Here is a 13,828-nt window from a genome sequence, read left to right as displayed (position 1 = left end):
AAGGCAGAATAGACCATATAAACACCATTCTAAAAGATGGTACACTTATGACAATTCAAAAAGATTTTCTATCTTTGGGACAATGAATAGTTTTGAATAAAACCCCCAAACCCTGTTCCTAAAATGGAACTGGTATAAATACCCCAGAAAACTCCAGGTCTGAGCAGCACCTTGAGCCCCAACAGGTGACCAGCTGCGCTTCACAAGTACCCAATACATACAGGTCTGAAACACACTTCAGGAAAGTGTGAGCCTTACTGGAATAGCTGGAATATGATAGAGAAAAAAAGACTTCTCACAGGCGGTTTTACTCTGAATCCTATTCTGTACCCAAATCTAAGAAGTTTGGACCGAATTGAACCAAACAATCTTTAAAAAATCTTAACATGCCCCTTACCAGCTAAGCTGGAATAAGAACCCCACCTACATGCAAATTTGGGGAGCTGACTTTGATATTTTAAATGGCTTAAATTGAATGAAGAAAACTTCCAATTATAAACATGTTACTTGGGGAAGAAATAGGATTCCGTTCCTTAGTAAGAAAAAAAAAAACTAATATAAGCTTAAGATTTAGTCTTAGAGCTCAATCTTGAAGCCCAGAGTAACAGTAGAAGAATCGAATCCAATTGAACCAAATAATTGATTACCTTGGAAAAAAAGAAATATGGAATTTAGAAATCAAATTAGCATTCCAAGATTGAAGTCACAAAGTTCTTCTAGCTAAAATAGCTAAAGACATAGATTAAACCTCATTTGCGAAAATATCAAAAAAATGACGACACAAATGAAATTATTAGCATGTTGATCAACTTAACAATGCTAAACAAATCATAATTCGATACTTGTTGCACTAAAGTATCCAACCAGAAAGTTGAAGCAGTTGCAACATCAGCCAAATAAATCGCAGGTCTAAGAAAAGTACCTGAAAATAAAAAATTTTCCTAAAATAAGATACAAGTTTCCCATCTGAAGGAAAAAAAAAAAAAATACTATTTGCTATAGGAATAGTAGTATGTTAAGCAAGAGTAGAGATAGCCCCATTAACTTGGGGAATCTTTCCTCAAAACTTAAAAAAACTGCCGGCAAAGGATACAATTTAAAAACCTTAAAGAAGGAATAAAAGATATTCCCGGCCTATTCCATTCCCTAGTATCAGGAACTAGAGAAAACCTCTGAAGAAACCACAGAAGGTTAATAAGCAGAATTTAAATGTTAGCTAGTCTTAATCAAAAGAACTAGTTACTTCAATATCCAAAATAATCAACACCTTTTCAACAAAGAACGAATGTACTCTATTTAAAAATAAAAAAGTAGATTTGTTAGTGTCAATATCTGATGAATAAAATTCTGAATGAGAAAACACACCATCAGAGAAGGATAATTTAGTATGTTGTTGGTCATTTGAAACTTCATCAACTAAATGAGAAGTTTAAAAAAGACCTAAAAATTTTATTAGAAGGCGGGATGGCAGACAAAGCCTTTAGAATAGAATCAGAAAAATATTCTTATAAATTCCTAAATATATCTTGTACATAAGATATAAAAAGAATAGCAATATATAAAGCATAAATACTAATGGACTCTGAATGTAAAAGTTTATCATAATAACTTATTACAAACCATAGCTAAAGATAAACATTCATAACATTAAAATAAATGAACTTAGTTTTGGTAGGACTGATATCAGTCATCAGGAATCCCTCAGTATTTTCTGATACAGGAACAGTGTTTTGAATATCTTGCAATATGTAATAGAAAAAACAACATATAAAGCAAAATTATCAAATTTCTTAAATGACAGTTTCAGGAATGGGGAAAAAAGCAAAATGAAACAAGCTTCTAGCAACCAGAAGCAACTGAAAAGTGAGAATGAAATAATGTGAAAAAACTGGCGCCAAGAATGACGCCCACACATTTTGGCGCCAAGAATGACGCCCATATTTTTTGGCGCCAAAAAACGTCCGCAATACACATACGTCAAAAATGACGCAATTATGAAAAAAATTACGAAATTTTTGCGCCAAAAAAGTCTAGCGCCAAAAATGACGCAATAAACAGAAGCATTTTCTGCACCCGCGAGCCTAACAGCCCACAATTTTGTAAAAAAGTCAATTGAAAATTGAAGGTAAGAATATGAAATTTATATGCATTTTCCCAAAATGAAACTGACAGTCTGAATGAAGGAATACTGAATATCCTGAATCATGGCAAATATAAGTTTAAACACATATATTGAGAACTTTACATATAAAGTGCCCACCATAGCTTTGAGTGTCATAAATAGAAATAAGACTTACTTACCCTAAGACACTCATCTACATATAGTAGATAGCCAAACCAGTACTGAAACGAGAATCAGTAGAGGTAATGGTATATAAGAGTATATCGTCAATCTGAAAAGGGAGGTAGGAGAAGAAATCTCTACGACCGATAACAGAGAACCTATGAAATAGATCCCCTAGAGGAAGACCATTGAATTCAAATAGGCAATACTCTCTTCACATCCCTCTGACATTCACTGCACTCTGAGAGGAAAACCGGGCTTCAACCTGCTGCGAAGCGCATATCAACGTAGAATCTAGCACAAACTTACTTCACCACCTCCATGGGAGGCAAAGTTTGTAAAACTGAATTGTGGGTGTGGTGAGGGGTGTATTTATAGGCATTTTAAGGTTTGGGAAACTTTGCCCCTCCTGGTAGGAATGTATATCCCATACGTCACTAGCTCATGGACTCTTGCTAATTACATGAAAGAAATGGGTCAGATCCTAAGCTTTACATTCCTGCTTTTTAATTAAAGATAGCAAGAGAGTGAAGAAAATTGATAATAGGAGTAAATTAGAAAGCTGCTTAAAATTGCATGATCTATCTGAATCATAAAAATGTAGGTTTAGTATCCCTTTAATAGTAAATCATATATAAAACACGCCAACAGCAGACATTTTGTTTCCTAACCTGAAAGATGTAGAAAGTTTAAATCAAAAGTTTATTTGAACATAATATGAAACAATAAAGTGACATATTTGCATACAATACGAGGGTGTCAAACCATAATACATAACTTTAGATCAATGTCTGTTTGATAAAAATGGAAGCAATCTAGTTTTGTGCATTTCTACTTGAGAAGTATTAGAAAAAAAACTATGTAAGCATGACAGAAACTCAGTGTTTTATTGCCCTACTGGTTGCATATTACTGCATATTAAACACATGTAAATGAGTTAAATACATAGTTAAAGTTGCTACAGCAGTGTACTACTGAGAGATAGCTGAAAACATCTGGTGAGCCAATGACAAGAGGCATATTAGCTCAGCCATCATTCACCAGCTAGCTTTTAGTAGTGCACTGCAGCTCCTGAGCATACCTATGTATGCCTTCTAAAAAAGGCTGCAAACCAAGTAAAATTGCTAATAAAAGTAAATTAAAAAGTATCTTAAAAGGTCACTGTCATGGGAGACCAGCACTCTATACTGTTGTTTAACTGGGATCATTTCAATGAGCAAAACGGATGGTGAAATAAATTGTACTTTATTCGCTGAAATAGGCAAACACACAGAAGTACACAAAATACAGAAATAACACACTCACTTTGGGGCTAGGAGAAAAACTACCCTGTTCTATCAGCCACAGTCAGTAGAATCCAGGTAAATACAAATAGTCCTCTTGCACAGTCTTGTTATAGTCCCTTAGAGAGCTCTTGGGTAATCGACCCCTGAATAGTTTAGGCAACTTGGAATAACTCTCTCTTTTTTCCCACCCCAAGTGGTTTTAAAAACTGCCCATCTCTCTTGTCAGCTCAAAACATGCCCCCTAGCAATGATCTTAGCAACCAATCGTAACTCAACCCACAGAGGGGCATCACTGTTAACAGCTGTCAGTCCCACCCCCTGATCACCTGCTGAGATTGTAGTCAGTCTGGCTGAGGATGTACAAATGCAGCCTTTTGAAGTGCCAGATCTGAGGGTAATAGATGGACCAGATATCACTTTTGTCCCTAGAAGATTTACTGCCATGAGTAATTAACTCTCTGCTTTGAAGCAGCCTTCTCAGATATGTAAATCAGTCTTTTAAGCAGAGACTGTGAAAATCTTTCTTTGTACACTGGCTTGTGACATAATTTGTACAAATAGCAATACACCACAGCTATTGACATACATGCATGCATGAGAAGCAAGCCCCAAAACACAGAATAAGGGAAACCATGTGGGCCCAACCCCCATCAGTGAGCCTGGGCACCCACTCTTCCGTCACACCTCCCCCCTAAGATAAGGGCAATGTTACGACTGCCTCATCCGGCGGTTTGACTCGCCCGACCCTGCGTGTGGAAACTGGCTCATTGGGGCTGTCCTGTCTGGAGAGTCCATCCGCATTTCCATGCTCACTGCCTTTTTTATGCTGAATTGAAAACATTTAATTATTGTAATGCCAAACTCCATCGCAGTAATTTACCATTCTACCCAGACACCCTTTGCAGCCAGCTCAGGGGGTTGCAATCCGTGATCACAGTGAAGGTCTGGCCGTACAAATAGGGCTACAGTTTGCGTAGCACCCACACTAGACATTCCTTTTCAATAGTGGCATAAGCCACTTCTCTGGGTAGCAGTTTCCTGCTCAAATACACAACAGGGTGTTCACTGCCCTCCTCCCTCACCTGGCTGACCACAGCCCCTATGCCATAGTCTGAGGCATCAGTCTGCACCAATAATTTCTTGCTGTAGTCCGGTGTGGCTAGAATTGGAGCACTAGCCAGCGCGGTCTTCAGCGCCTCAAGAGTTTTCATAGACGGGAGACCAGGCTACCAGACTGGGGTGTCGCTTTTTGGTCAGATCTGTCAGGGGTTTGGCCAGGGCTCTATACTGGGGCACAAATTTCCTGTAATACCCTGTTCTTCCTATCTTGAAATCTAACTGTACAACATAGTTTCACTCATTCATCGGTGCGGGTACGGTCCAGACCAGGCCGCCATTAATTTGTTCTGCAGAGTGGGTTTTAGAACACGCACTTGCTGACCTGGGATGAATGTCCGGCTACGGCATGCTGGTCATACAAAGCTTATCGCTTGGTCTGAGCCTCCCTGAGATTAACCTGTGCCAACCCCATAAGCGATTCCAACCGGTCTCTGAGATCTACCACATACTGGGGCACAGAAAGATCAGTAGTGGTAGTCTCCCCTTCCCATCCCTCACGGAATAAGTTTAGAGGTCCCCGCACCCTGCACCCATATATAGCAACTCAAAGTTAGAGAACCTGGTAAATTCTTGTGGTACCTCTCGGTACGCGAACAGCAAATGCTGCAGGTAAATCTCCCAGTCCTTCCCTTCAGCCTCCATAAAAGCTTGCAGCATCTGCTTCAAGGTACCATTGAACCACTCACACAACCCGTTAGTTTGGGGGTGGTAAGGGGTTATGCGCTGGTGCTTCACCCCGCATACCTCCCAGAGACACTGTAGCAATTCATTCATGAATTGCGGCCCTTGGTCAGTTAGGATCTCACTAGGGAACATCCAAAGAATAATGAAGTCCCAGACCGGCTCCTCCTAAAAACAGCTTTATTTCATTTGATTAAAAAGAAAAAGCAAAAAAGCTAACAGCACATAAAAAGTTCACAGCTCAACCTGTCACTACCAACAACACCTACAGGTTAAGATATAGTACAGACATATGAAGTCGGCTCCCCTTCACATCTTACGCATTTCGGGATTACCCTTATTCATAGATCGTCTGTTTCCTGAAAGCAGCAAGCAGTCACCATCCAAAAAGTTTTTTGGATGGTGACTGCCTGCTGCTTTCAGCAAACAGACGCCGCAGGAGTTTACTCTAACTCAGTTCGGGAGCGGCACTTCACAAACTGATAACACTACAGACCCTAGAGGGGAAACATCTGATTTGAGGTCCTGATACGATCCCAGGAGGATAACACACGGCTTCCGGTGTAAGTATAAATGTACACCTTGCCGTTGTGAATTTTATATGCTTTAAAAAGATTTCCCTGTCCTATCTCTCGCCCATCCTCTGCAGCTCTATGACTTCAAACAAATGCAGCTAATACTGGCTGCTTAACAAGGCTTTCACATACAATTAACCAACAAACTTTTAACAGCTGAATAAGACTGCTAAATATTAAGACTGCTTCTCTGCTACAAAAAACACTTTAATACTGGTATATATAAGTATGTGCTCTGTGCTATTTATGCCCTTTTAATGTGAACATTCTTTGTTGTTGTTTGTGCTTTTTATTGTTATTTACTACCACTATGCACAGTGATTTATGTATTCTTTTAACCAAGGAGTTTAATTAAAACATTATAATTTACCTATATAGGGTCCTTAAAAAAGCCATTTTTTTTACACATTAAGCTACCTTTGGGCAGCGCAGCTGTAATCCATTACTAATCTGCAGTTTCTGTAATTCTCCTATATTAGCACTGTTAAGGTTTTGTGGGGAAACCTTTTATTTTACAGCAGCTTTGTGTACTAGATCTCAGCGCTGGGTTGTTTTTTTCTACTTCCAAATCAGTCTTTTAAGCAGGGACTTTGAAAATCTTTCTTTGTACACTGGGTTGTGACATAATTTGTACAAATAGCAATACACCACTGTTAATGACATACACGTACATGCATGAGAGGCAAGCTCCAAAACACAGAATAAGGGAAACCAGTGAGCCTGGGGACCCACTCTTCCGACACAGTCATGCTCTATATGAACCATGAAACGTTAATTTTGATTTTAATGTCCATTTAACCATAATAGGGGACCAGTTTATAGTATGAATAAAACAAGAAAAAGCCTTAAAGTGGCATAATCTCACAAATATATGCTGATGTAGGGTACATAGTTAAAACTGAACCAATATCATTTCAGTATTCCTGAACACAATATATTTACCAAACGCAGTATAGAAGCTTTATTAGAAAGGAAACATACACTTCTGATTAACAAAGTGTCATTAACTAAAAAGCATGATAGTCTTTTTTCAAGCTGATGGAAGAATTCTTTACAAGGATTTTCTAATGATTTTCAAATTCTAGACTATCACAATACATTAGAAAACACGGTAGTCTAATAATTACTTGTGACTTCTAACTGTTATTTTGTCAGTCATCATCATCTATATTGAATATTGAGCCTATGGGGCCGAATTATCAAGCTGCGAATGAAGCTTTATGCCACGGTTTCCGCACGAACCTTCAGGCTCGCCGGAAACAGCAGTTATGAAGCAGTGGTCTAAAGGAATCTGCAGGGGGGGCATTGCACAAGCAGTTCACAAGAACTGCTTGTTCAATGATAAATGCCGACAGAAAGCCTGAGATCTGCATGTTTCTCAAAATGTTTGCTGATGCTTCCCTAACCCAAATGTAGGAAATAAAGATTTGTCAGAACTTCTAACTAAGCTACAAATTGATTGGAGTAACATAGTAAAGAAAGCTAACAAAAAATCATAATTTTAATTACACATAGCTAAAACTAATGGATTGATACAGATTGTATCATGTGAAATTATTTAATGACATACTCACAATCTTTATGTTCTTTTTTTGTCCAGACTTTGGCTTTCTGTCTTTTCCACTCTTTGTATCTCTTTTAGCTTCATCCTCTTCTGTTAAAGAAATAGGAAATGTAAGGATATATAATGGTCAACCTCATATAAATAAAACAAAGTTAGAAGATAGAGATATCATCTATCTATCTATCTATCTATCTATCTATCTATCTATCTATCTATCTATCTATCCATCTATCTATGTGTGTAGCTATAAAGATAAACAATAAATCCAAAAACCACAAAGATTTGCATATTTTAAAAACTTTGCACATTCTTAGTAATTTAAACTTTTTATAATAAATATGTTTTGTATATTTGCCAAAGTCTAATGTGATGATGCAACTCTTGCTCAGTTTGCCTTTAAAAATGAACAAAAAGAGTAATGGCTATACATTTTAAATACTTTAAAGAACATAATAAATATTGTTGATTCTAGACCACCTGCATGTTTAAAAGTAGTTTGATAATCTTTTGCCTGAATCTAACTTACTGCACGCCAATCATCCATACTCTGTGATTGAATAGTATTGTCTAAAAAATAATAAAATTTCTGGCAAATTGTGCCTGATCCTGACTACATTGCGGTTTATCCCCTGGTACTTTCATTGGCCAACCGTTGGCAGCCATGCTAGACGAGTTTGCTTCTTTACATGGGTTACCCATTCTGCTTGACTATACTTGTGGGTCTCACCCTTGGTCCTATCCAGAGTGAGAATGTGCTAATATTCACTGATAACATTACAATTATGACTATTAGCTCTCTTTATGTATTTCTGCCAACGAGAGATTTAAAATTATCATGTGTCCAATACATACTTTCCTTTTTTTTTTTTTTCTTCTATTGCAGATGAAGAATTGTCTAAGATATATTGGGGCTATTTTGATTTATATACTTCATTGTTATATAGTGGTCTTTAACCTCCTTCCTTTATTTGTAATCTGATCATTATATTAATTATATGTATATGTTCAATAACTTTAACATATTTTATAATTTATTAAGAGCATCTTTCTTTTTGTTGATCTATCATCCCATTTAAATCTGAATGAATGCAGAGTTCATTACAAAGGTATCTTGTAACTGATAGTAAATATACACCCCACATGTCCATAACATTTTAAAACTATGCCTTCTCAAAATTGGTCAAAATATGACTTTCTAGTCTCAAGATTCTTATCCATAGGATCCTTGAAAATTGGTCTGCATTCTAAAGGAATAAGTGTGCATTTTGAAAAAAACTGGAGATTTTTTTTATATGAAACTATATAACACTCATTGATGTAGGGCACAGCACACTCTAGAATGTGAACATCAGAGGGCACTTAAGTGTGTATTTTGTGCACTAAAATATGTTGCCTTTTTTATTTAAAATCATATTTAAAAACTGGTAATATATTGCACTAAATATTCCAAATTAGAAATGTAGTTGTGAGTCTTTACTAATTGTACTATTCCATCAAATGGGTTGAGTTGTCTGTATATTTGGGAGAAATAGGTCTTTTAGATTAATAAGCAGGAGAGATCTGTGCGTTTGCTATATATGCAATGGGAATCCACTGCAGATAATCATCAAATTATATTGCACAATCCCTAAAGCTCTCAGTACACCTGTCTCATAATGTATGAAGTAAAGAAAATCATTTAGTGTGAGTTTTTGCAGTTACATGAAAGGTTACACATTTTGACCCTACACACTCTTTCTATTCCTTTATTAACGTCTATCTATATTGCATTCTGGTAATATATGAAAATAAACATAATAAAAATTACAGTGTAATTGCAAGATTACCCATGTAACCATCTTTCATATATTTAACTTTTTTTGTGGAGGTATTTATCTATTTATTACTAAACTGTTATGTAACACATTTCTCAAAAAACCTAATACTAACGAGGAGCCTACATTCAAAGGGACTGATCCACTGAAGAAAAGATTGTGAAAGGGTAGTAGGTACACAGCTTTGCCCTGAAGAGCAAGGTACTGGGATACCTGGTCATGCAGTGAAAGAAACTAGATCCAATTTATACATTATGTATGAGAAGTATTTATACTATTTGGACCATCTTTTAAATGTTTTTTTTATGTAGTAAGAAGCAGCTCATGGTTAAGGAGATTCATATTAGAATACATTTATTAGGACTCACTTGCTAAAGAATTATGGGTTAAAAAAAAAAGGGCAGGTAAAGTCTGCACCCTGCAGAGGAAGTCCGAGTTTTGACTGAGGCATAAAGCATGATGAGGATATAGAGAGGTAATGGAAGTGCCTAAGCTCCCACGTGTACCATTCTGCAGGTGGGCAAACCGTTATGCCTACATTCATGGCCATTCAGGCATCATGCAAATTTGCAAGAGCAGGGCTTGTCAATCATTCTGTATGAGTCAAAGATAATTTAAGTTCAACACGACTGAGGTGGAAAACTGCTTAAGAAGTAGTCCTCTGTTTCATAATTTGCTTGTGCAGACTAACTGCACCACGTGTGCTCAAAAAGCAGCGTGAAACAGACAAGAGCTTAACACTAAGGGCTCCATTTATCAAGTAGTAGAAGCTGCTTTGAAGCCTGCTTGCTTGGCGCTGCACATGGAAATATTTGTGCAATGTTACATGTGGGCAGCTGACATGCAGAGTCTGCTGTCTGTTCACTGAAATAATTGGTTGACAGTATGGAACCGTGATTGCCTGTGATTTGATAACTGTGACCCTAATATCTAATGTCCTGGATATGGTGGACGACTATTTGCAAACGTTTGCTTTTTGTGATCTGTTGTGGGTCAATCAATACCTTTTAACTGTTAAAATAAAGTATGTTTTATTTTATATTCCCATATTCACTATACCTGAAGATAGTGTGTATGGAATATTTGTATTGACAAAGTCCCCAGTAAGGGCTAAAAAATGAATTTGCTCATGTGGAATAAGAGTACTGATATTGAATTTTCATTATTAATTGATAGTACTTAGTTATCTTAATGAAAATAAACTACATGTAGTTTCAATCAGCCTGCGGGCTGTGTAAGACAATAAACACTTACCAAGTGAATGTGCCCTGATGGTACCCAATTAATAATTCAGATGATACAGTAGAAAGCCCATCTTTTTTTTTTTTTAATAAGTAAGTTTTTATTGGTGAAAAAGATACAAAACCACATAACAAAACAATTATGCTTGGTAAAATAGATAACAGATTGCATTCTAACAGTCAAGGGTTCATTAACATACAAAGAGAATCATGTTACCTAACTCAGTGAACAGGTCTATAATGAAATCGTTCATGAGCTGTGTATTCGTACGTTTCAGGAGTTATGTATTGGTTTGTCATAGAGAGAATTTCGTCTCTTTTTCATGGGAATTTTAGGTATCGTATGGCCATTTATGCCATACACATTGAGCCTGACAGTGAAGGGAGGTAAGGTATAGAACATATATAGTATGTATACTTGAAAGTAATACTGGGAGGGGTAGACACCTACCTCTCTTTACAGGGAGGGGGGGGGGGGAGGTATTGGGGGGAGGTAGCGGTATCAGAAAGTGGAAGGGGGGAAGGGGCAGAGCAATGAGGGGCACCCCAGACCTAACATAGTGGGGCGCTTCCTCTAGGGGGGGCAGTTAAAGTAGTCAAAGGGAGGTCGCTAGGTCTGAGGAGACAGGGGACATCATGTAGTTGGCTTTAGGTAAGTCTCCCAAGGTTCCCAGATTAGGGGAAAGACATCCGACTGTTTCCTAGTCCGGAAGACATAGTCTTCCATTGATTTAACGTACTGCAGGTAGTCAACAACTGCCTGCCATCTTGGGGGCTGTTGTTTCTTCCAATTCCTGGCGATTAACATCTTGACTGATGTCAGTATGTAGACTAACAGATATCTCTTGTGCCTCTGCAGTTTTTTAACTCCCAAATGTAACAGGGCAAGGCCTGGAGTGTCCGGGGTCGGGAGTTCTAGTACCTTGCAGACCTCACAGGTTTTCGACCAAAGAGGTCGGAGTTTGCTACATGACCACCACACATGGAGCGGGGTACCCGTCTCTCCACACCCTCTCCAACATAAGGGTGAGTGCTCAGGGTACAGGGTCCGGAGTTTGGTCGGCACTAAGTGCCATCTGGAGATGATCTTGAAATAGAGTTCATACATTGTAGCACAATGAAGTGCTGATTTAGTCAACTGTATCGCCTTAGTCCAGTCAAGTTTCGTAAAAGTGAGTCTCAACTCAGCCTCCCAGGAGGCCATATGCCTGGTTTTCACCAGTGTGGGAGGACCCATCAGGGATCGGTAATGGACTGTGAGAGGTTTGCTCAGTTGGAGGTTTGCCCTCCATCTCATCTCCCAGATGGTAGGAGCCCTGAGTTTGTCAACTAGGAAACCCCAGGCCTTCATCAGGGATCTCAGTCTCATAAAGTCGAACTCGAGGGATCTGGGAATAGCGAATTTAGACAGCATGTCTTGCGGCAAGAGAAGTTTCTCATTCAGGTTTAAGTCGCTCAAGGAGGTGACCTCTAGGGCTTTCCAGGGGGCAAGCCGAATATTTGGTAGCCCTTGAAGAAGCGACATGAGAGGGTGGATGGGCGAAGGGTGTGGGGCTATCAACTGGTGGTGTCTGAGGCGGAACCAAACCGATTGACATTCTTTGATGAGAAGGTTGGAGATCGGTATCTGTGCAGCCAAGTGTGGTGGAACCCACAGGAGATCTGAGAGGTCGACATAAGCAGGGAGTGAAGCCTGCTCCAGCTCCCGCCATCTGGCAGGGGGCAGGGCAGGTCCCCACGCTGAGACGTGCAAAATCATCGCCGCATGGTGGTATAGTTGAACGTTGGGTAGTCCCAGCCCACCTCTGTCTATAGGAACCTGAAGTGTGGCCGCGGCCACCCTTGGGCGCTTATTGTTCCAAACATAGGCATTGAATGCAGTCTGGAAGCCACGTAATGTCTTTTCCGGGACCGAGATGGGGATACATCGCATAAGGTAGGTTAATTTAGGGAGGATCATCATCTTCAGAGCAGAAATTCTGCCCATCCAGGAGATTTCCTCATATTTTCTAGATTTCAGTCTCATCTCAATCTCCCATAGAAGAACACTGTAGTTCTCCTGCAATACCGTATTTTTGTCATGTGACAGAAAGACACCTAAATGTCTGATCCCATCTGTTGACCACCTAAACGAGTAGAGTCGCCTAAGGCGTCTCTGCTCCGATTGCTCGATGTGAATCATGTAGGCCTCTGTTTTAGACACATTGACCTTATAGTTCGAAATGTTACTAAAGGCGTCAATAATCTCAAAGAGATAGGGGAGTGACTCTACTGGGTTGGTGAGGAAGAGAGTGAGATCATCGGCAAAGAGTGCCAATTTCTGAAGCGTGTCGTGTATCTGTAGGCCCTGGACCTCAGGACTTTCTCTGATTGCCTCCGCCAGAGGTTCCATCACCAGCGCGAAGAGGAGCGGAGACAGGGGGCACCCCTGTCTGGTTCCGTTCCTGATCGCAATTTTAGGGGAGCAGAGGCCCATTCCCTTAATAACAGCCGTCGGGGAAGCGTAGAGAGCGGCAACAGCTGAGCGAAACGTCGCAGGGATCCCAAAACGTTCTAAAGTGTAAAACATATAATCCCACCTCACCCTGTCAAACGCTTTTTCTGCGTCCATGGACAGGGTGAGGAGGGGTAGTCCCATATCAGCTGTTTCCACAAATATGTTCAGTAGCCTACGGGTGTTATCCGTACCTTGCCTTCCTTGCATGAATCCCACTTGGTCCAAATGGACCAAAGAGGGTAAGTGTTTTCCAAGCCTAGTCGCAAGGACCTTGGCATAGATTTTCACATCCACATTAATGAGGGAGATGGGCCGATAGCTCTCGCAGAGCGTTGGGTCCTTCCCCTCCTTGGGTATAGTCAAGATATTAGCTTCCAAGAATTCGGGGAGGAAAGCTCCCTCTTCTCTAACCTCATCGAAAAGATGGAGCAGGATAGGAGACAGCACGTGGGTAAGGGTACGATAAAAGAGGCTCGTGAACCCATCCGGACCTGGAGCCTTGTGGGGCTTCAAGGTCAATATAGCTGTTTTGATTTCCTCCAAAGTGAATGGGGCAGTTAAATCCTCGGCTGAGTCTTCTGTTAGGGAGGGAAGGTTTAACTTTGCCAAGAACTGCTGAGCAGCTATTCTGCAGTCTCTGGTTCCCGAGGAGTTGCTATCAAGGTTATATAAGGAAGCATAGTAGTCGGCAAAAGCCTTCCCTATACTTCTAGGTGAGTGGACTACGCCTGTCGCCGAAGAAATCATGGGGATTCTGGCCTGAACCG

At 39.6% G+C, this 13,828-nt stretch overlaps 1 protein-coding gene across 1 annotated transcript in view; it reads right to left on the bottom strand.

Moving 5' to 3' along the window:
* LOC128640465 (cilia- and flagella-associated protein 46-like) overlaps positions 1-13,828 on the bottom strand; it is a 638,812-nt gene that overhangs the window by 75,292 nt on the left and 549,692 nt on the right. The window contains exon 60 of the mRNA XM_053692944.1: positions 7,520-7,599. Coding sequence (XP_053548919.1) covers positions 7,520-7,599 — 80 coding nt within the window. The remainder of the gene's footprint in view (positions 1-7,519; positions 7,600-13,828) is intronic.

The sequence above is a fragment of the Bombina bombina genome, chromosome 9 (genome assembly GCF_027579735.1).
Source record: "Bombina bombina isolate aBomBom1 chromosome 9, aBomBom1.pri, whole genome shotgun sequence".
Classification (NCBI taxonomy): domain Eukaryota; kingdom Metazoa; phylum Chordata; class Amphibia; order Anura; family Bombinatoridae; genus Bombina; species Bombina bombina.
The sequence above is the reverse complement of the archived record's forward strand: the minus strand, read 5'-3'. Positions and strand labels throughout refer to the sequence as shown.